The 15,996-nt window shown below is 39.1% G+C and overlaps 2 protein-coding genes across 5 annotated transcripts; both read right to left on the bottom strand.

Annotated features, from left to right (window-relative positions):
- Positions 1–4,697: 4,697 nt before the first annotated feature.
- Positions 4,698–8,200, bottom strand: LOC146697945 (uncharacterized). Its single transcript, XM_085472886.1, has 4 exons — positions 8,025–8,200; positions 7,377–7,936; positions 7,086–7,222; positions 4,698–6,999 (listed from the first exon to the last, which is right to left on the bottom strand). Exons 2-4 carry the CDS (start codon positions 7,827–7,829, stop codon positions 6,411–6,413), a joined length of 1,179 nt encoding a protein of 392 aa, XP_085329012.1. The 5' UTR covers positions 7,830–7,936; positions 8,025–8,200; the 3' UTR covers positions 4,698–6,410.
- A 136-nt stretch (positions 8,201–8,336) lies between these two features.
- Positions 8,337–15,048, bottom strand: LOC146697946 (uncharacterized). 4 transcript variants are annotated; one of them, XM_085472885.1, is made up of 3 exons: positions 10,606–15,048; positions 10,315–10,445; positions 10,162–10,222 (listed from the first exon to the last, which is right to left on the bottom strand). In XM_085472885.1, exons 1-2 carry the CDS (start codon positions 14,938–14,940, stop codon positions 10,335–10,337), a joined length of 4,446 nt encoding a protein of 1,481 aa, XP_085329011.1. In that variant the 5' UTR covers positions 14,941–15,048; the 3' UTR covers positions 10,162–10,222; positions 10,315–10,334. The 4 variants fall into 4 exon arrangements, 3 of the variants coding, with proteins under 3 accessions (XP_085329011.1, XP_085329008.1, XP_085329009.1); XR_014922945.1 differs by adding an exon at positions 8,337–8,473 and having other exon boundaries at positions 8,658–15,048; XM_085472882.1 differs by having other exon boundaries at positions 10,315–15,048.
- Between the last annotated feature and the right edge of the window lie 948 nt (positions 15,049–15,996).

A 15,996-nucleotide genomic window follows, 5' to 3' on the forward strand; every position in this document is an offset into this window, starting at 1 on the left:
GAGATTTAAAAAAAACAAAAAAAACAAACAAATTTAACCTGAAAACAAAGGTGCTGAACTGCTAAAAGCTGAAGGTTACACAGAAGCAGAAGTTGGAAAAAAGCTGAAAATGTTTTAAATGTAAATTAGAAAACCCTAAGAAATGAGAAAAGAACATTTAGAGTCAGAAAACATCTGAATGAATATTAAAAGTTCATATTCTTTGAATCACTGAATGACTAAAATGTGATCCCTCCGCTTTGATCCACACAGTTTAAAAAATTTAAAAGTGTGAGCTTTGAAAGACACTGTGTTGGAAAGAGAACAACGATGGCGACAATTTGAGGGTAAAATGATGGCTGTAACACTGTGGACACAGCAGCAGTTGAAAGAGAAGTGTTTAAGATGAATCTTGGTACAGTGGCAGGCAGAGCTCGTTAAGCAGGCAGGTGTGAGCCTGGTTGCTATAGTGACCGCACCCAATGGCTCCATACACACGTACACAGACATGCGCCTCACTTTTGCTGCTTAAAATGAACAGAAAAGTCAGGCCGAAACAAATCGTTCCCAAATGAAAAGTAAAAGTCGTATTGACAAAATTCTTTCACCGTGAGCGACAGCAATGTCTAGTCTACCTAATTCTCAGTTTTCATGTCTGTGGAGTTTATTATATGGACGTGGTGACAGTGGAAAGACACCATGCTCTTCTGATTTTCAAACGAACCTTCTGAGCCATTTTAACATTAGAGTCTATGGAAGAGTTGGAGGGAGGAGGCTGTGCATTGGTGACATTTATGAAAGAACCATAACACCTAGGACAATAGTAAACACATTGGATGAAAGAGGACAGCCATGGCTACGTTTTGAGGGTAAAATCATACCTGTAGAGCAAACGCTGCGGACACAGCAGCAGTTTTAAAAAATATTTTAAGATTAATTTTTTTGCTCCTCTCACTCTAGCAGTTGAGCTGCCTCACTCTAGCCCCAACATTCCGTCCCATACACACCCATTATAAACTCTGAAACGGGTGAAAAAACATCATGAAACTTAAACTGGAACTGAAGAAAAAGTATAATAGATATTGAAAAGATAAATACAAGTTGAATAGTTGAATGTCTTGTCTTCGTTTTAAAGTTTGAATGGTGGCTCTATGTCAATGTATGTGGAAGTAGTAAGAGTTTAAAAATGAGTAAGTTGAATGAGGATTTGAAGGGTCTCCCCATTGAAATACATTATAAATTTTTGTTGAATAAAGTTGAATAAAATTAAAAATATAAATGTTAAAAATGAGAAAAATAGAAGCAATGTTGTCCAAAAGAATAGGAATCTAACGATGTTTGAATGGTTTTTCTAAGTTGAACGGTTTTGAAGGAGTAGGCTTTCAAAAAACGTACGGAAAAATAAAATATAATAATAATAACTAGAAAGTGCATTTTCTGAAGAAACTGCAGTGTGAATGCTTGAATCTGAATGTATGCACTGAAATGAATTAATTGCTGAATTTTGAGTTAAAAATATTGAATGAGATTAAAAAAAACCAAAAAAAAAACGAATTTAACCTGAAAACAAAGGTGCTGAACTGCTAAAAGCTGAAGGTTACACAGAAGAAGAAGTTGGAAAAAAGCTGAAAATGTTTTAATTGTAAATTAGAAAAACCTAAGAAATGAGAAAAGAACATTTAGAGTCAGAAAACATCTGAAAGAATATTAAAAGGTCATATTCTTTGAATCACTGAATGACTAAAATGTGATCCCTCCACTTGGACCCACACAGTTTAAAAAGTTTACATCTCTGAGCTTTGAAAGACAAGATGTTGGAAAAAGAACAACGATGGCGACGTTTTGAGGGTAAAATGATGGCTTTAACACTGTGGACACAGCAGCAGTTGAAAGAGAAGTGTTTAAGATGAATCTTGGTACAGTGGCAGAGAGAGCTCGTTAAGCAGGCAGGTGTGAGCCTGGTTGCTATAGTGACCGCACCCAATGGCTCCATACACACGCACACAGACATGCACCTCACTTTTGCTGCTTAAAATGAACAGAAAAGTCAGGCCGAAACAAATCGCTCCCAAATGAAAAGTAAAAGTCGTATTGACAAAATTCTTTCACCGTGAGCGACAGCAATGTCTAGTCTACCTAATTATCAGTTTTCATGCCTGTGGAGCTTATTATATGGACGTGGTGACAGTGGAAAGACACCATGCTCTTCTGATTTTCAAACGAACCTTCTGAGCCATTTTAACATTAGAGTCTATGGAAGAGTTGGAAGGAGGAGGCCGTGCATTGGTGACATTTATGAAAGAACCGTAACACCTAGGACAATAGTAAACACATTGGATGAAAGAGGACAGCCATGGCTACGTTTTGAGGGTAAAATGATGGCTGTAGAGCAAACGCTGTGGACACAGCAGCAGTTTTAAAAAAGATTTTAAGATTAATTTTTTTGCTCCTCTCACTCTAGCAGTTGAGCTGTCTCACTCTAGCCCCAACATTCCGTCCCATACACACCCATTATAAACTCTGAAACGGCTGAAAAAACATCATGAAACTTAAACTGGAACTGAAGAAAAAGTATAATAGATATTGAAAAGATAAATACAAGTTGAATAGTTGAATGTCTTGTCTTCGTTTTAAAGTTTGAATGGTGGCTCTATGTCAATGTATGTGGAAGTAGTAAGAGTTTAAAAATGAGTAAGTTGAATGAGAATTTGAAGGGTCTCCCCATTGAAATACATTATAAATTTTTGTTGAATAAAGTTGAATAAAATTAAAAATATAAATGTTAAAAATGAGAAAAATAGAAGCAATGTTGTCCAAAAGAATAGGAATCTAACGGTGTTTGAATGGTTTTTCTAAGTTGAACGGTTTTGAAGGAGTAGGCTTTCAAAAAACGTACGGAAAAATAAAATATAATAATAATAAAGATTAGAATAACAATACTGTGAATGCTTTTCAAGCATTCACACTAATAACTAGAAAGTGCATTTTCTGAAGAAACTGCAGTGTGAATGCTTGAATCTGAATGTATGCACTGAAATGAATTAATTGCTGAATTTTGAGTTAAAAATATTGAATGAGATTAAAAAAAAACAACAAAAAAAACCCGAATTTAACCTGAAAACAAAGGTGCTGAACTGCTAAAAGCTGAAGGTTACACAGAAGAAGAAGTTGGAAAAAAGCTGAAAATGTTTTAATTGTAAATTAGAAAAACCTAAGAAATGAGAAAAGAACATTTAGAGTCAGAAAACATCTGAAAGAATATTAAAAGGTCATATTCTTTGAATCACTGAATGACTAAAATGTGATCCCTCCACTTGGACCCACACAGTTTAAAAAGTTTACATCTCTGAGCTTTGAAAGACAAGATGTTGGAAAAAGAACAACGATGGCGACGTTTTGAGGGTAAAATGATGGCTGTGACACTGTGGACACAGCAGCAGTTGAAAGAGAAGTGTTTAATATGAATCTTGGCACAGTGGCAGGCAGAGCTCGTTAAGCAGGCAGGTGTGAGCCTGGTTGCTATAGTGACCGCACCCAATGGCTCCATACACACGTACACAGACATGCGCCTCACTTTTGCTGCTTAAAATGAACAGAAAAGTCAGGCCGAAACAAATCGCTCCCAAATGAAAAGTAAAAGTCGTATTGACAAAATTCTTTCACCGTGAGCGACAGCAGCTTCTAGTCTACTGAATTCTCAGTTTTCATGCCTGTGGAGTTTATTATATGGACGTGGTGACAGTGGAAAGACACCATGCTCTTCTGATTTTCAAACCAACCTTCTGAGCCATTTTAACATTAGAGTCTATGGAAGAGTTGGAGGGAGGAGGCTGTGCATTGGTGACATTTACGAAAGAACCGTAACACCTAGGACAATAGTAAACACATTGGATGAAAGAGGACAGCCATGGCTACGTTTTGAGGGTAAAATCATACCTGTAGAGCAAACGCTGAGGACACAGCAGCAGTTTTAAAAAAGATTTTAAGATTAATTTTTTTGCTCCTCTCACTCTAGCAGTTGAGCTGCCTCACTCTAGCCCCAACATTCCGTCCCATACACACCCATTATAAACTCTGAAACGGGTGAAAAAACATCATGAAACTTAAACTGGAACTGAAGAAAAAGTATAATAGATATTGAAAAGATAAATACAAGTTGAATAGTTGAATGTCTTGTCTTCGTTTTAAAGTTTGAATGGTGGCTCTATGTGAACGTATGTTGAAGTAGTAAGAATTTAAAAATGAGTAAGTTGAATGAGAATTTGAAGGGTCTCCCCATTGAAATACATGGGAAATTTTTGTTGAATAAAGTTGAATAAAATTAAAAATATAAATGTTAAAAATGAGAAAAATAGAAGCAATGTTGTCCAAAATAATAGGAATCTAACGATGTTTGAATGGTTTTTCTAAGTTGAACGGTTTTGAAGGAGTAGGCTTTCAAAAAACGTACGGAAAAATAAAATATAATAATAACTAGAAAAATTTGCATTTCCTGCGAAAATGCAGTGTGGATGCTTAAAGCTGAAGCTGTATGCAAAAAGTAGCTGAAAAAGCTGAAAAGTTGCAGAAATTGTAAAAACTTTGCAGAAGCAAAGGAACTTTGCTAAAATGGAATAACTTAGCAGAACTGCAATCACTTAGAGGAAACTGTAAAGCTGAAGCTGTCTGCTGAAAATAGTTGAAAATAGCTGAAGAAGCTGAAGAAATCAAAGTCAGCGTTTAAAAAGTTGTTGAAATTTTAATAACTTTGCAGAAGAACATCAAGTTAGCAAAAATGTAATAACTTAGCAGAAATGCAATAACTTAGAAGAAACATAACAATTCAGCAGAAATGTTGTAGTTTACCAGAAGCTACAACTTAGCAGAAATGTAATAATTTATTAAAAAATTAATAACTTGGCAGAAATATTACAACTTACCAGAACTGCTATAATTTTGCAGAAATGTAATTATTAGGAAAAAAATGTATACAGATAACAGCTGAAAACGATGACGTAACCTCAAAGTTACTTGTTTAACTGTGAAAAATGACCAGAAACATTAGAAAAGAAAGAAAACCAATTCAATTCAATTTATATAGCAACAAATCACAACAAAAGTCGCCTTAAGGCGCTTCATAGATACAGAGAAAAACCCAACAATCATATGACATATGACCCCCTATGAGCAAGCACTTTGGCGACAGTGGGAAGGAAAAACTCCCTTTTAACAGGAAGAAACCTCCAGCAGAACCAGGCTCAGGGAGGGGCGGCCATCTGCTGCGACCGGTTGGGGTGAGAGAAGGAAGACAGGAATACCAGCCAGCAGATAAACTGATGTGAAACAAAACCAAGGTAAAATTGCAGAATTTACACAGTTGGTGAAAGGTAAAAATGGCAACAAAAAAACCCCAAACAAACAAACAAAAAAAAACAAACAAACAACATTTAGTTAATAAGTGCACAAGATGATTCGATGATAAATATGGTGAATAATAATCACTGCCCTGCGTTAGAGAGTGACTTATGATGATGTATTAATTGGCTTAACTTTACCTCTAACAGCTTTTCACATAGTGCTGTGACCAGGGTGAAATCCATCATAAAGTAACTGTAAACAGTAGAACCATTAGCATGAATGTTATGGTTCTACTCTGATCAAAACTCAAGTCAGCTGTGTGACCTGATATAAAATGATAAAGAGGAACACATATAAATGACCTTTATGAACTTTTCAAAATGACTTTATATGTCTGACCCATTATCTATATATATTAGAGCAGATGTGGAAAACCACTGTTAGACCTACTCTATACTAACACAAACACAGTCAAAAATTCATTGCTAGTGTGACATGTGGTCCTTTTTGCCTTTGACCAATGATATGCTGGTTACTTGGACCAGTTTAGTATTTGCTGTCACAGAGGAATGTTAACCATAAATCCAAAAGACAAAACTGAAAAAATATGTTAATTGCAAACATGTTTTTGCTTAGTAAGAGGATTGAAATTACATGGAAACTGTCACCTTAAAGCCTCATTGTAAATATCATCACAAACAGATGTTTTCCACACGGTTAACAAAGCTCCACCACATCCAATCACTGCATATAAATCTAAAAGAAAACAACAACAAATAAAATGTAATTAACACAAGTGAAGTCTAAGGAGCTTGGAAAGAAAAGCGTCTGGACTTCTTTGAGTTCCTTGAAGACGTTTCACCTCTCATCCGAGAAGCTTCTTCAGTTCTAAGGGTCAATGGTGGAGAGTCCCAGATTTAAACCCAGTGGGAGTTTCCCCCCAAAGAGGGACAAAGAACCCCCTGATGATCCTCTACCTAATCACATGAGCCAAGGTGTGAAAGTGGGTGTGGGTCCCAATCAGCCAGGGTTTCGGGTGAGCTCATTGTGAAACCTGGCCCCACCCTATCATGTGATTTCCCGAGGTCAGGAAATCACCCACGCCCACTCCCAGGATGTGAGTGGACGTTACGGTGTCTGGGGAGGGAACTCAAAACTGGATTATAGATGGCAGACAGTTGGTGTCGTAAACCACCGCCTCTGTTTAAAGATGGTCGCTCACAGTGGACGTAAATGGCTTCTTTCACTCCTCCATCTGTCCAAAATGTGAACATTGGCATCCTCAAAGACTGACCTTTGTCCTTTAGATGCAGATGGACTGCTGAGTCTTGTCCTGTGGAGGTGGCTCTTCTATGTTGTGCCATGTGCTTGTGAAGTGGCTGTTTGGTCTCTCCGATGTAGAAGTCTGAGCATTCCTCGCTGCACTGTACAGCATACACCACATTGTTAAGTTTGTGTTTAGGAGTTTTGTCTTTCGGGTGAACCAGTTTCTGTCTGAGTGTGTTACTGGGTCTGAAGTACACTGGGATGTCATGCTTGGAGAAAACTCTCCTGAGTTTTTCTGATACACCGGCTACATAGGGGATGACAATGTTGTTGTGTCTGTCTTTCTTATCCTCCCTCGCTGGTGTCTGATGTTCTTTTCTGTGAAGCTGGAATGCAGGCACACTGGACGAGCTTATTCTAAAAAATACAGAAAAAGGAACATTTTAGTTGTGTTAAGGCCTAAAAACTACAAATAAGCTATACAATGAACAATATTGAAATACCTTATAGGTGCTGCAGGCCATATAACCAGAATCCAGAGCAATCTCACACTCACATGATGGTGAGGAAAGACATGAGCTCTGCAGTGAGGTTTGAATGTCTCAGTTGGAACACTGAAGAACTCAGAAGACAGCAATACCTGCACAGAGAGACAGAGTAGAAAAAGCATAGATTTGTAATCCATAATGTGAATTAAAACTCAAAAAGTGTCAACAAGTATAATCATTTGAGTGTGGAATTATTTATGCAATAAACAGGATTTAAATTAATTAATTGAATTAAAAAACACTGACATGTGTCCTAATTACTCCAAGTTTGTGTTCCAGAGGGTGATGGGAGTCAAAGAGGAGGTACTGGTCCGTGTGTGTGGGCTTCCGGTAAACTTCGATGTTGAGTTTGCCGTTCTCTTCAATGTGCATAGCGCAGTCCAGGAAAAGCAAACAGTCGTCCTTTGTGTCTTCCCTGGTGAACTTGATGTTTTTATCCACGGTGTTAATGTGCGCAGTGAAGGATTCCACTTCTTGCCTTTTGATTTTGACCCAGGTGTCATCTACATATCTGTACCAGTGGCTGGGTACTCTTCCTTTGAAAGAGCCAAGAGCCTTCCTTTCCACTTCCTCCATGTAAAGGTTGGCTACAACAGGTGACACAGGGGAACCCATGGCACAGCCATGTTTTTGTCTGTAGAAACCCTCGTTGTATTTGAAATATGTAGTGGTGAGGCAGAGGTCTAACAGTGTGCACATCTGATCGGGTGTGAAGTTGGTCCTGTCTTCCAAGGAGCTGTCTTCTTGTAGTCGTTTTCTGACAGTCTCCACTGCCTCTGTAGTGGGTATGCAAGTGAAGAGAGAGACTACATCAAAGGACACCATGAGAACCTTCACAGACATGACACAAGGGAAGACTTTTGATTTAATAACTAAGCTTAAAACAAGTGTTACCTTTGAATATTTGTGGGAAAAATCTGATGCTAACCCAAGAATACAAAGCCACACTGGAAATGATGACAGGCTTGCAGCCCTCTGTCTTCCTGGAGTGAGGTGCCCGATCAGTAGAAGTGAATTGACAGAAGTCAGTGTCTGTAAGAGTGGCCAAACACTGATACTCTGTCCACTTGCGTAGAGTCTAAGAAGCTGGAATGCAGGCACACTGGACGAGCTTGTTCTAAAAAATACAGAAAAAGGAACATTTTTTTTGTCTGTAGAAACCCTAAAAACTACAAATAAGTTATACAATGAACAATGTTGAAATACCTTATAGGTGCTGCAGGCCACATAACCAGAATCCAGAGCAATCTCACACTCACATGATGGTGAGGAAAGACATGAGCTCTGCAATGAGGTTTGAAGGCCTCAGTTGGGACACAGAAGAACTCAGAAGACAGCAATACCTGCACAGAGAGACAGAGTAGAAAAAGCATAGATTTGTAATCCATAATGTGAATTAAAACTCAAAAAGTGTCAACAAGTATAATCATTTGAGTGTGGAATTATTTATGCAATAAACAGGATTTTAATTAATTAATTGAATTAAAAACACTGACATTTTTTTTTATCAAAGATAAAGAATGATACCTCTCTCTGCTCTGAGGATCACTGAGCATCTCTGACAGGAAATACAGTTTCCTCAGTATGAGTCATCATTGATGGTCTCAGAGGTGTGTAGTGTGGTAGCATGATGATGGTCTCCAGATCAGGCAGGAGGTCAGGTGATGGGTGTGTCATCTTCTCCATTGAAGACACACTGGTATGGCAATTCATAACACAGCAGTCTCCTTGTGGCATGTAGTTATCTGTGCAGTCCAGCACTGATGGATCAGGTTTGGCTCAGCAGTTCATGAAGATGGTGTCTGAAAAAATATATCTAACAAAACACGTGCTTATAACACCACCCACCCAGCTCAGCCCCCAAGTGTCTATGTAATGCTGGTATGGGGTGTCGGTTACTAAGTCTAATTAGTGCATCAGAAAGCGGGGGCTACACCTAAAGCCCACACTTTTTGATGTCTTTGTTTATTAGCAGCTTTTTCCAGCTGCTCAGAGAATTCTGACTTGGCCTTTATCCACCCAAACCCAAACCCACCCGGATAAAGGCCAAGTCAAACTCACACACCATACCAGCATTACATAGACACTTGGGGGCTGATCTGGGTGGGTGGTGTTAAACTGTAGTCGGGAACTTTCAGAAAACTATCCATTTACTTCTAAATCAGTTTTTATACATATTCTGTAAGCTGTACTAATGTTTTTCTCTACATAATGTATCATTATAGACATCTCTGGTAGCGTAAAGATAGTTTATAACTTTTGACATTTTTTACCTGTAAAACATGATAAGCAAAACCTCATTCATCACAAAAACTTTTGATTCTACAAAAGCTACTATAATCAAGAAAATATAATTGTCTGTATTTATTCATGTGAGCCATAATAAATACCTGCATTTATGTGGGATTTATTTATTTACTATTTCATATTTTCAAGCCCTTGGAGGGGAAGATCTCGTTTGTTGAGCTACATACGTCACAGTAAAAAGATTTAGTCATTTAAAACATGAGAATAAAAGAAATGATGTTGGTTTAATAAATGTTGCAGCACATTTCAGATCAGAGGTGCATGATAGCAGATGTTCTCTGTTCTGCATGAAGTTCAGCAATGATTTGGTGAAATGATTAATAACATTGCAATAAGAAAGGGTCTTCTGACAGACAGAGTAGGGAAGACCCTTTTTTCAATGAAAAATCTTTTTCATGCTCTACAATCAGTAAACTCTGTAACAAACATGATCTGTAATTGTTTCAAAACTCACCAGACGACTTCATGATTGGCTCGAGGACAGGACACAAAAGACAGGGTTGTGGTAACTGTAATATGATCTCAGAACACCTGAATACAGACATTTCTGTGGCTGAGAAATAAAAATGAGGTCAAGCAGGGTGTTCTTGTCTGTAGTGGCAGAAGTGATCAGCTGTGAATACCCTCTCGACTGAAACTGCTCCAGAATCTGTTTTCTTCCACTCTGCAACTGGTTTTCATTAAAATCTCCACACACAATGATTGGGTGACAGTCCATGATTTCAAGTGAATCTAAAAGACTTACCAGGTTTTGCATGAATGGTGTCAAACTGTAGTCAGGGGGTCTGTACACAACAGCAATGAGCGCAGGGAATGGAGCCTGAACCTTCAACACTAAAAACTCAAGATCAGTGACATTATGCAGATACTGTTTTACCTGAACCTGAAAATGATTCCTCAAATACACAACAACTCCCCCACCACTTCTGCTGGCCATGTGAGGAAAGTTTGTGTAGGACACATGTCTGTTGCGTTTAAACATGGTGTAGCCGTCCAAATGAAGACTGTCTGCAACAAAGGAGCCTTGAAGGTGAGACTCAGTGAGACACAAAACATCTGCTAAACACATTTCATGATGACTCTTGATGTCACTGATGTGAGATGGCAAACCCTCTGTATTGTGATGGATCAGTGTAAGAGTGTCAAGTCTGCTGGCTGTTTCTCTGACCTGAAGAAGAGGCATCATTTCCTCAACACTGGCTTGTCTCATGGTTTGGAGCGCTGCAGTTACCTCGGGATTGGCGTAAATCTTTTTCTCATCCAAGTCCTGCAAATAGAGTCCACTGAGAGACGTCACCCTGCTGAGAGCAACGTAAGCCATACCTGGTTCAAAAATGTTCTTCATTGAAACTACAGCTGTCTGTGTTGTAAGACCCTGAGTTTTGTGAATTGTGCAAGCGAATGCTAGCTTTACAGGAAACTGTCTGCGTACTGCTCCTTTAAACTTCAGACTCTCCTCTGCTCTCTCAATGTAAACAAGATCATCAGATGCTGCATTAGCACTGCGGTTGTGTCTCATAGGCTGCCGGTTGTCCATCCTGAGCCCCAGTTTAATTATGTGTCCATCATTTTCAGATCTCACCACCTTTATCAGTATACCAAAAGCACCGTTGACTAAACCGTTTAGTGTGTCCAAGTTTCTGGTCAGCATGACTCGAGCTCCTTCAGCAACATTCAGAGTGTCAGGTAAATCATTTCGCCCACCTGTAAATGGTTTGTCTCTTCGTTCCATTCTGCCTGTACATTTATCCTTCTGGAAATCGTCTGCATTGATGATTATGATGTTTGAATGAAGCTTCTTCAGGGTATCTGTGTTGTGGGATTCCACATTCTTGTTGGTGGCATAAATGTGTAAGACCTCAGTTGGACATTCTTCTGGTGCAGTCACAGCCTGTGACAGCAAATCTCTGTCGCACTGAGAAAGCTCATCTGTCTTTTCTTTGACTCTAATCCTGTTCAGCATCTCTGCAAAGGTCACATCATCTTTCTGACGCATGATCTCGGTTAGAGTGATCATCTGAAAATGCTCCTGCCATAGGTCAATCTGTTCTGGATCGTAAACACAGAGAGGTTTAGACTGTCGCACTGGTGGCAGCTGGTAAAAATCTCCAACAGCTAAAACTGACATTCCACCAAAAGGTCTCTGAGTGCCTTTGATTTGTTTCAGTCTTGCATCCACATAGGCAAAAAGGGGTTTTGAAACCATTGAAATCTCATCAATAACAATAATTTCAGCATTCATCAGCTCAGATCTGACTTCATCCAGTTGGTTACCAAGTCCTTGAATGGGTGGTTTCAGACTCCTGGGTAGTTTCAGTAGAGAATGTAACGTAGAGCCACTGATAGAAAAAGCTGCTGTACCGGTAAATGAAGTCAGTAAAACAGTTGGATTTGATATGTCAGCTTCTTCTGCATTAGCAGGCAGTCTGCTCAGGATCTTTGATGCTTCAGAATGAATACACTTAATCAGATGTGACTTTCCAGTTCCTGCACCACCGTTGATATAGAAGAAAAATGGATCTGGGTTCAAACCACAAACTCGCTGAATACACCAGTCTCTTATGGCATAGAACACGCAGGCCTGCTTCTGGTTCAGATTCTGATACATTACACGTACCACGGCTGGATCTACTGCAGGTTGTTCTCTGACGGCTCTGATCTTTGTTACAGCATCAGACTGACGACTGTAGTCGGGAACATTCTCCTGTTCGTTCTCATCATCAGAATGTCTCTCAGGAAGATTCTCATCACATTGCAGCCTCACAACTTCAGATTCAGGAGCAAGATTACACCATTCATCAATCACAACATCCCTATTTTGTTCAAACTCTTCCAGTGCACTCTCAATATCCTCAGAGTTCTTCTCATACTTGTCTTTATTTCTTTTCACAACCCTTTTCACAGACTCACTGTGGTCTGAACATGGAAGTCGTACAAAACCTGAGTTGTAGAAGGACTGATAGGTTTGGAACCCTTGTGGTTTCAGTTCCTGCTCTGATCTGTGTGGAAGGTAAAGTCTCAACAGTCGACCATAATATTGCTCAGGATCTTTTTCCTGTGAACAGTGGTAATACCTGATTATAGCTGGTTTATCATTCTTTCGCCTTTGTACAAATCCAAGCTGGTTTAGAAGAGGAAGCACATCTTTTCCTTCATTTGGACCACTCACCAACCTGCACAAGGCAGCAAAATCAGCCAGTGACATTTCCTCATATTCTGGGGTCTCAGGTCTGCATTTGTATTTATCACTCAAACTTGTCATCCAAATATTACAACTGTCATGTGTTGTGCTTTCCAGGAAGCTCATGGGCCGACTCATTTTTACTGGGTTATCATCTGTTGGTACAAATACAACACTGCGGGAACATTTTTTCATTTTTAGGCCACAGACTCGAGTCACACACTCCTGTGCGCTGATTTCTCTCTTTTTTGAGTAAGCCTGCATCACAGCTCTCATTTCATCACATTCATTGACGGTGTTCTTATCAGAGTTGTCAATAACTGTCTTCAGGTATTCAGAGAGGCCAGATTCTTTCTTTGTTATATATTTACAGAGGTATTCTATACATGAATAGGCATTCAAAATGAATGAGACATCTAAATTAGAGTTCCAGGCTTCAAGCAGGTCTGGGTTGTAATTGTTGATCCAACACTCATTTGGGTCACGTTTCAGAATCAGAGCTGTTTTCTTGTTTATGTCCTGGAGGCATTGTTCATACTCATCCATTGTTAAGTTGCATCGTGACAGAATCTGCTCTATGGTGAGGGAAGCAGCTTCAGGTTCCTTCAGCAGGTTCAACAAAGGTCTGAGTTTGGCTTTTGCAGCTTCAGTGTCTGAATCCTCATCCTGTCTCACAATCATTGTTCTTGTGGCTGGTGGTTTGGGAAACCCAAATCTACAACCAGAGTTCACACTCTTAAAGCATGTCTTTGTGTGGTTTTTGCTGTGCTTTTGTAGCTCAGTGACTTTTTTGTGCAGTTCAGGTTGTTTTTCTGGATCAGGGAGTTGAGCTGAGATGTATCTGTCCACAAAGTCACAGACAGTTTGGTCATCATCCACATCTGCTTCTACCTTTTCTCGAATCCACAGCAACATGTGTATATGTGGACTACCTCTGTGCTGGAACTCAACTCTGTAAAAGTAATCAATGATCTCACCAAGGGGCTGTGCAGGAGAAAAAAGCAAATCTCTGAACAAAGCCTCAACACGTTTATCAAACATTCGCATGGTGGTTACTGGATTTGATCTTAGAATTTCACACTTTTCTGACCAGTCCAGGGCTTCAAAATCAACCTCTTCACCTTGCTGTCTCTTTATTGCTTGAATCACTTCAGGCCATCTCATCTCAGCAGCAGAGAAAGTGACAAAGAACTGAGGTGTTCCTATTTGGCGAACCATGCTGAATAGATCTCTGGTAGTTTTCTGCCAGTAAGCTGGAGTTCCTCTGAGTGGCTGCATAAATCTGATTGCATCTTTATTTCTTACCAGCTTCTCTACTTCTGTCTTACTTTGTAACATTCCTGATGTGATTTTGCGTCCATCTTTCGTCATAGTTTTACCTTTCCTTAGCTGTATTGTCATGCTGGAATTAGCCAAGTGTATTTCAGTGACAAACTGTGAGAAAAACAGGTAATTTGTGTCTTTAGCAAATCTTGCATCAATGTTGAAAAGCCTTGACTTGAAGTATGCACTCGGTGTGAGCTTGAGACGTCTCATTTCATCCAGTGTATTCTGACCAGTAGGAAACTGCACAGGAAATGCCATGGCTTCCAAATGAGGAGTTCTGAAGAAGCTAACAGGATTGTTTCTTTCTGCAGGAGCCACACAATATGTGTTATCAGTGAAACAGAGAATCTCTTCTGAAATGTCAACAGGCTGCAGACAACTTTCTAGAGCAAAACCTCCATTGTTCAAATCACTTTCTGGTTCATCTGGATTTTGTTCCTCTGGTTGTTCATCACAGGATTGCATATTAATATCTTGGTCACTTTGAGACTCACTTTCACACAAAAGGGCATCTTTTTCATAGTTGTCAATTTCCATTAAATCTGCTTCATTATAATCATCACTTGCCATGCTGGCTTCATCACTGCTGTCATCATCAGGTAACGTTGGATCACAAAGCAATGCATCATCTCTGATAACAATATCTGTGTACTGTGGATGAATTTGTTTCAGTTTACGCAGAGCTTGAATGAGTTTAGACCAGGTGACAGTCTGGAACAGCTGATGGCCTTTGTAGCACAGTCGTCTTTTCAATTTCACCCTCATGATCTGTGATTGGCTTCTGATCCTCGGTAAAGAGTCAACTGTTTGTTGGACTTCAGATGGTACACACACCACATTACCACGTATGAGTCTCTGTCTCCCCTTTGGAAGAGGAATAATCTTAGCAAATGGTATGCATTTGGCAATCAGATGTCTCTCCAGAATGTTGAGATCACAAAGTTCAGCTGGAATATCCTGCAGTTCTAAACCATTAACAGCAGCAAGCCTGGGCATGCATCCACTTTTGAGGGAACTGTGACACGTGTGACAGATATACTCTTTTTTTCTCTCAACAGGAAAGCTGCAGTGATCATGACATGCTTCATCACACACATGAACATATTTACCAGTTAGACACTGATGAGCTACAGTCTGGTGTTTTGAGTAATTTTGTCTTTTGCAGATTTTCACCTGATTAGGAAAAGAAGCTTTTAGACAAACAGTACAAACATAAGATGGTGCTGACTTAATGTTTGATCTGAAACGAGATATGGCCTCATTCATTAAAGTGTTCTCTGGATGACTCTGTAAACTCTCAGCTGGTCGATGCATCTGGCGATATTTCCGTTTTATATTCATTGCACATCTGATATTATGCATCTGTCTGAAAGAAAAACCGTTCCAATATTTTACTCTCATTCGTTCTCTCATATTGTCCTTGTGTTGTTGCTGAAATTGTTTCTCTTCTCCATACCGCTTAGTCATGTAAAATCGTTTTTTCTTTTTAAATTCTTCGCTTTCTTTATATAGGTTATATACATATGACCTCATGTAAGCTTTATGTTTTTCTCTGAATCCAGCACAAGTTCTGTATATTCTTCTTATACGCTCCTTCTGCTTATCTCTGAATATGGGAGACTCTCTATATGTTCTTGTTACACGTTCCTTCTGCTTTTCTCTGAATATGGGAGACTCTCTATATGTTCTTGTTACACGTTCCTTCTGCTTTTCTCTGAATATGGGAGACTCTCTATATGTTCTTGTTACACGTTCCTTCTGCTTATCTCTGAATATGGAAGACTCTCTATATTTTCTTGTTATACGTTCCTTCTGCTTATCTCTGAATAGGGGATTGTCTTTATATGTCCTTATGACACGTTCTCTTTTTCTATCTCTAATTTCAGCACTTTCTCTATACATCTTTCTCAAATGTTCTTTCTTTTTCTCCTTATAGGTAGCATTTAATTTATACAGTTCATTTCTGTACAGAATCCTTTTCTGTCTGTGATCAGGATCATCAGACTTCCGAGCTGAGTTTTTTTTCTTTGCCTTGAAGCTTTCATCAAACCT

This window comes from Copadichromis virginalis, linkage group LG11 (genome assembly GCF_057382275.1).
Source record: "Copadichromis virginalis isolate Kocher_CV1m ecotype Utaka linkage group LG11, C_Virginalis_male_GT1.1, whole genome shotgun sequence".
Taxonomy (NCBI): domain Eukaryota; kingdom Metazoa; phylum Chordata; class Actinopteri; order Cichliformes; family Cichlidae; genus Copadichromis; species Copadichromis virginalis.

What these genes read in the sequence shown, in the direction of transcription:
- LOC146697945 (XM_085472886.1), bottom strand. Translation starts at nt 7,829, where the DNA reads ATGTGCACACTGTTAGACCTCTGCCTCACCACTACATATTTCAAATAC. An exon ending in TTGGAGTAATTAGGACACAT is followed by an intron (nt 7,223 to 7,376) that starts GTCAGTGTTTTT and finishes CTCTCTGTGCAG; the next exon opens with GTATTGCTGTCTTCTGAGTT. An exon ending in TGGCCTGCAGCACCTATAAG is followed by an intron (nt 7,000 to 7,085) that starts GTATTTCAATAT and finishes TGTATTTTTTAG; the next exon opens with AATAAGCTCGTCCAGTGTGC.
- LOC146697946 (XM_085472882.1), bottom strand. Translation starts at nt 14,940, where the DNA reads ATGCCCAGGCTTGCTGCTGTTAATGGTTTAGAACTGCAGGATATTCCA.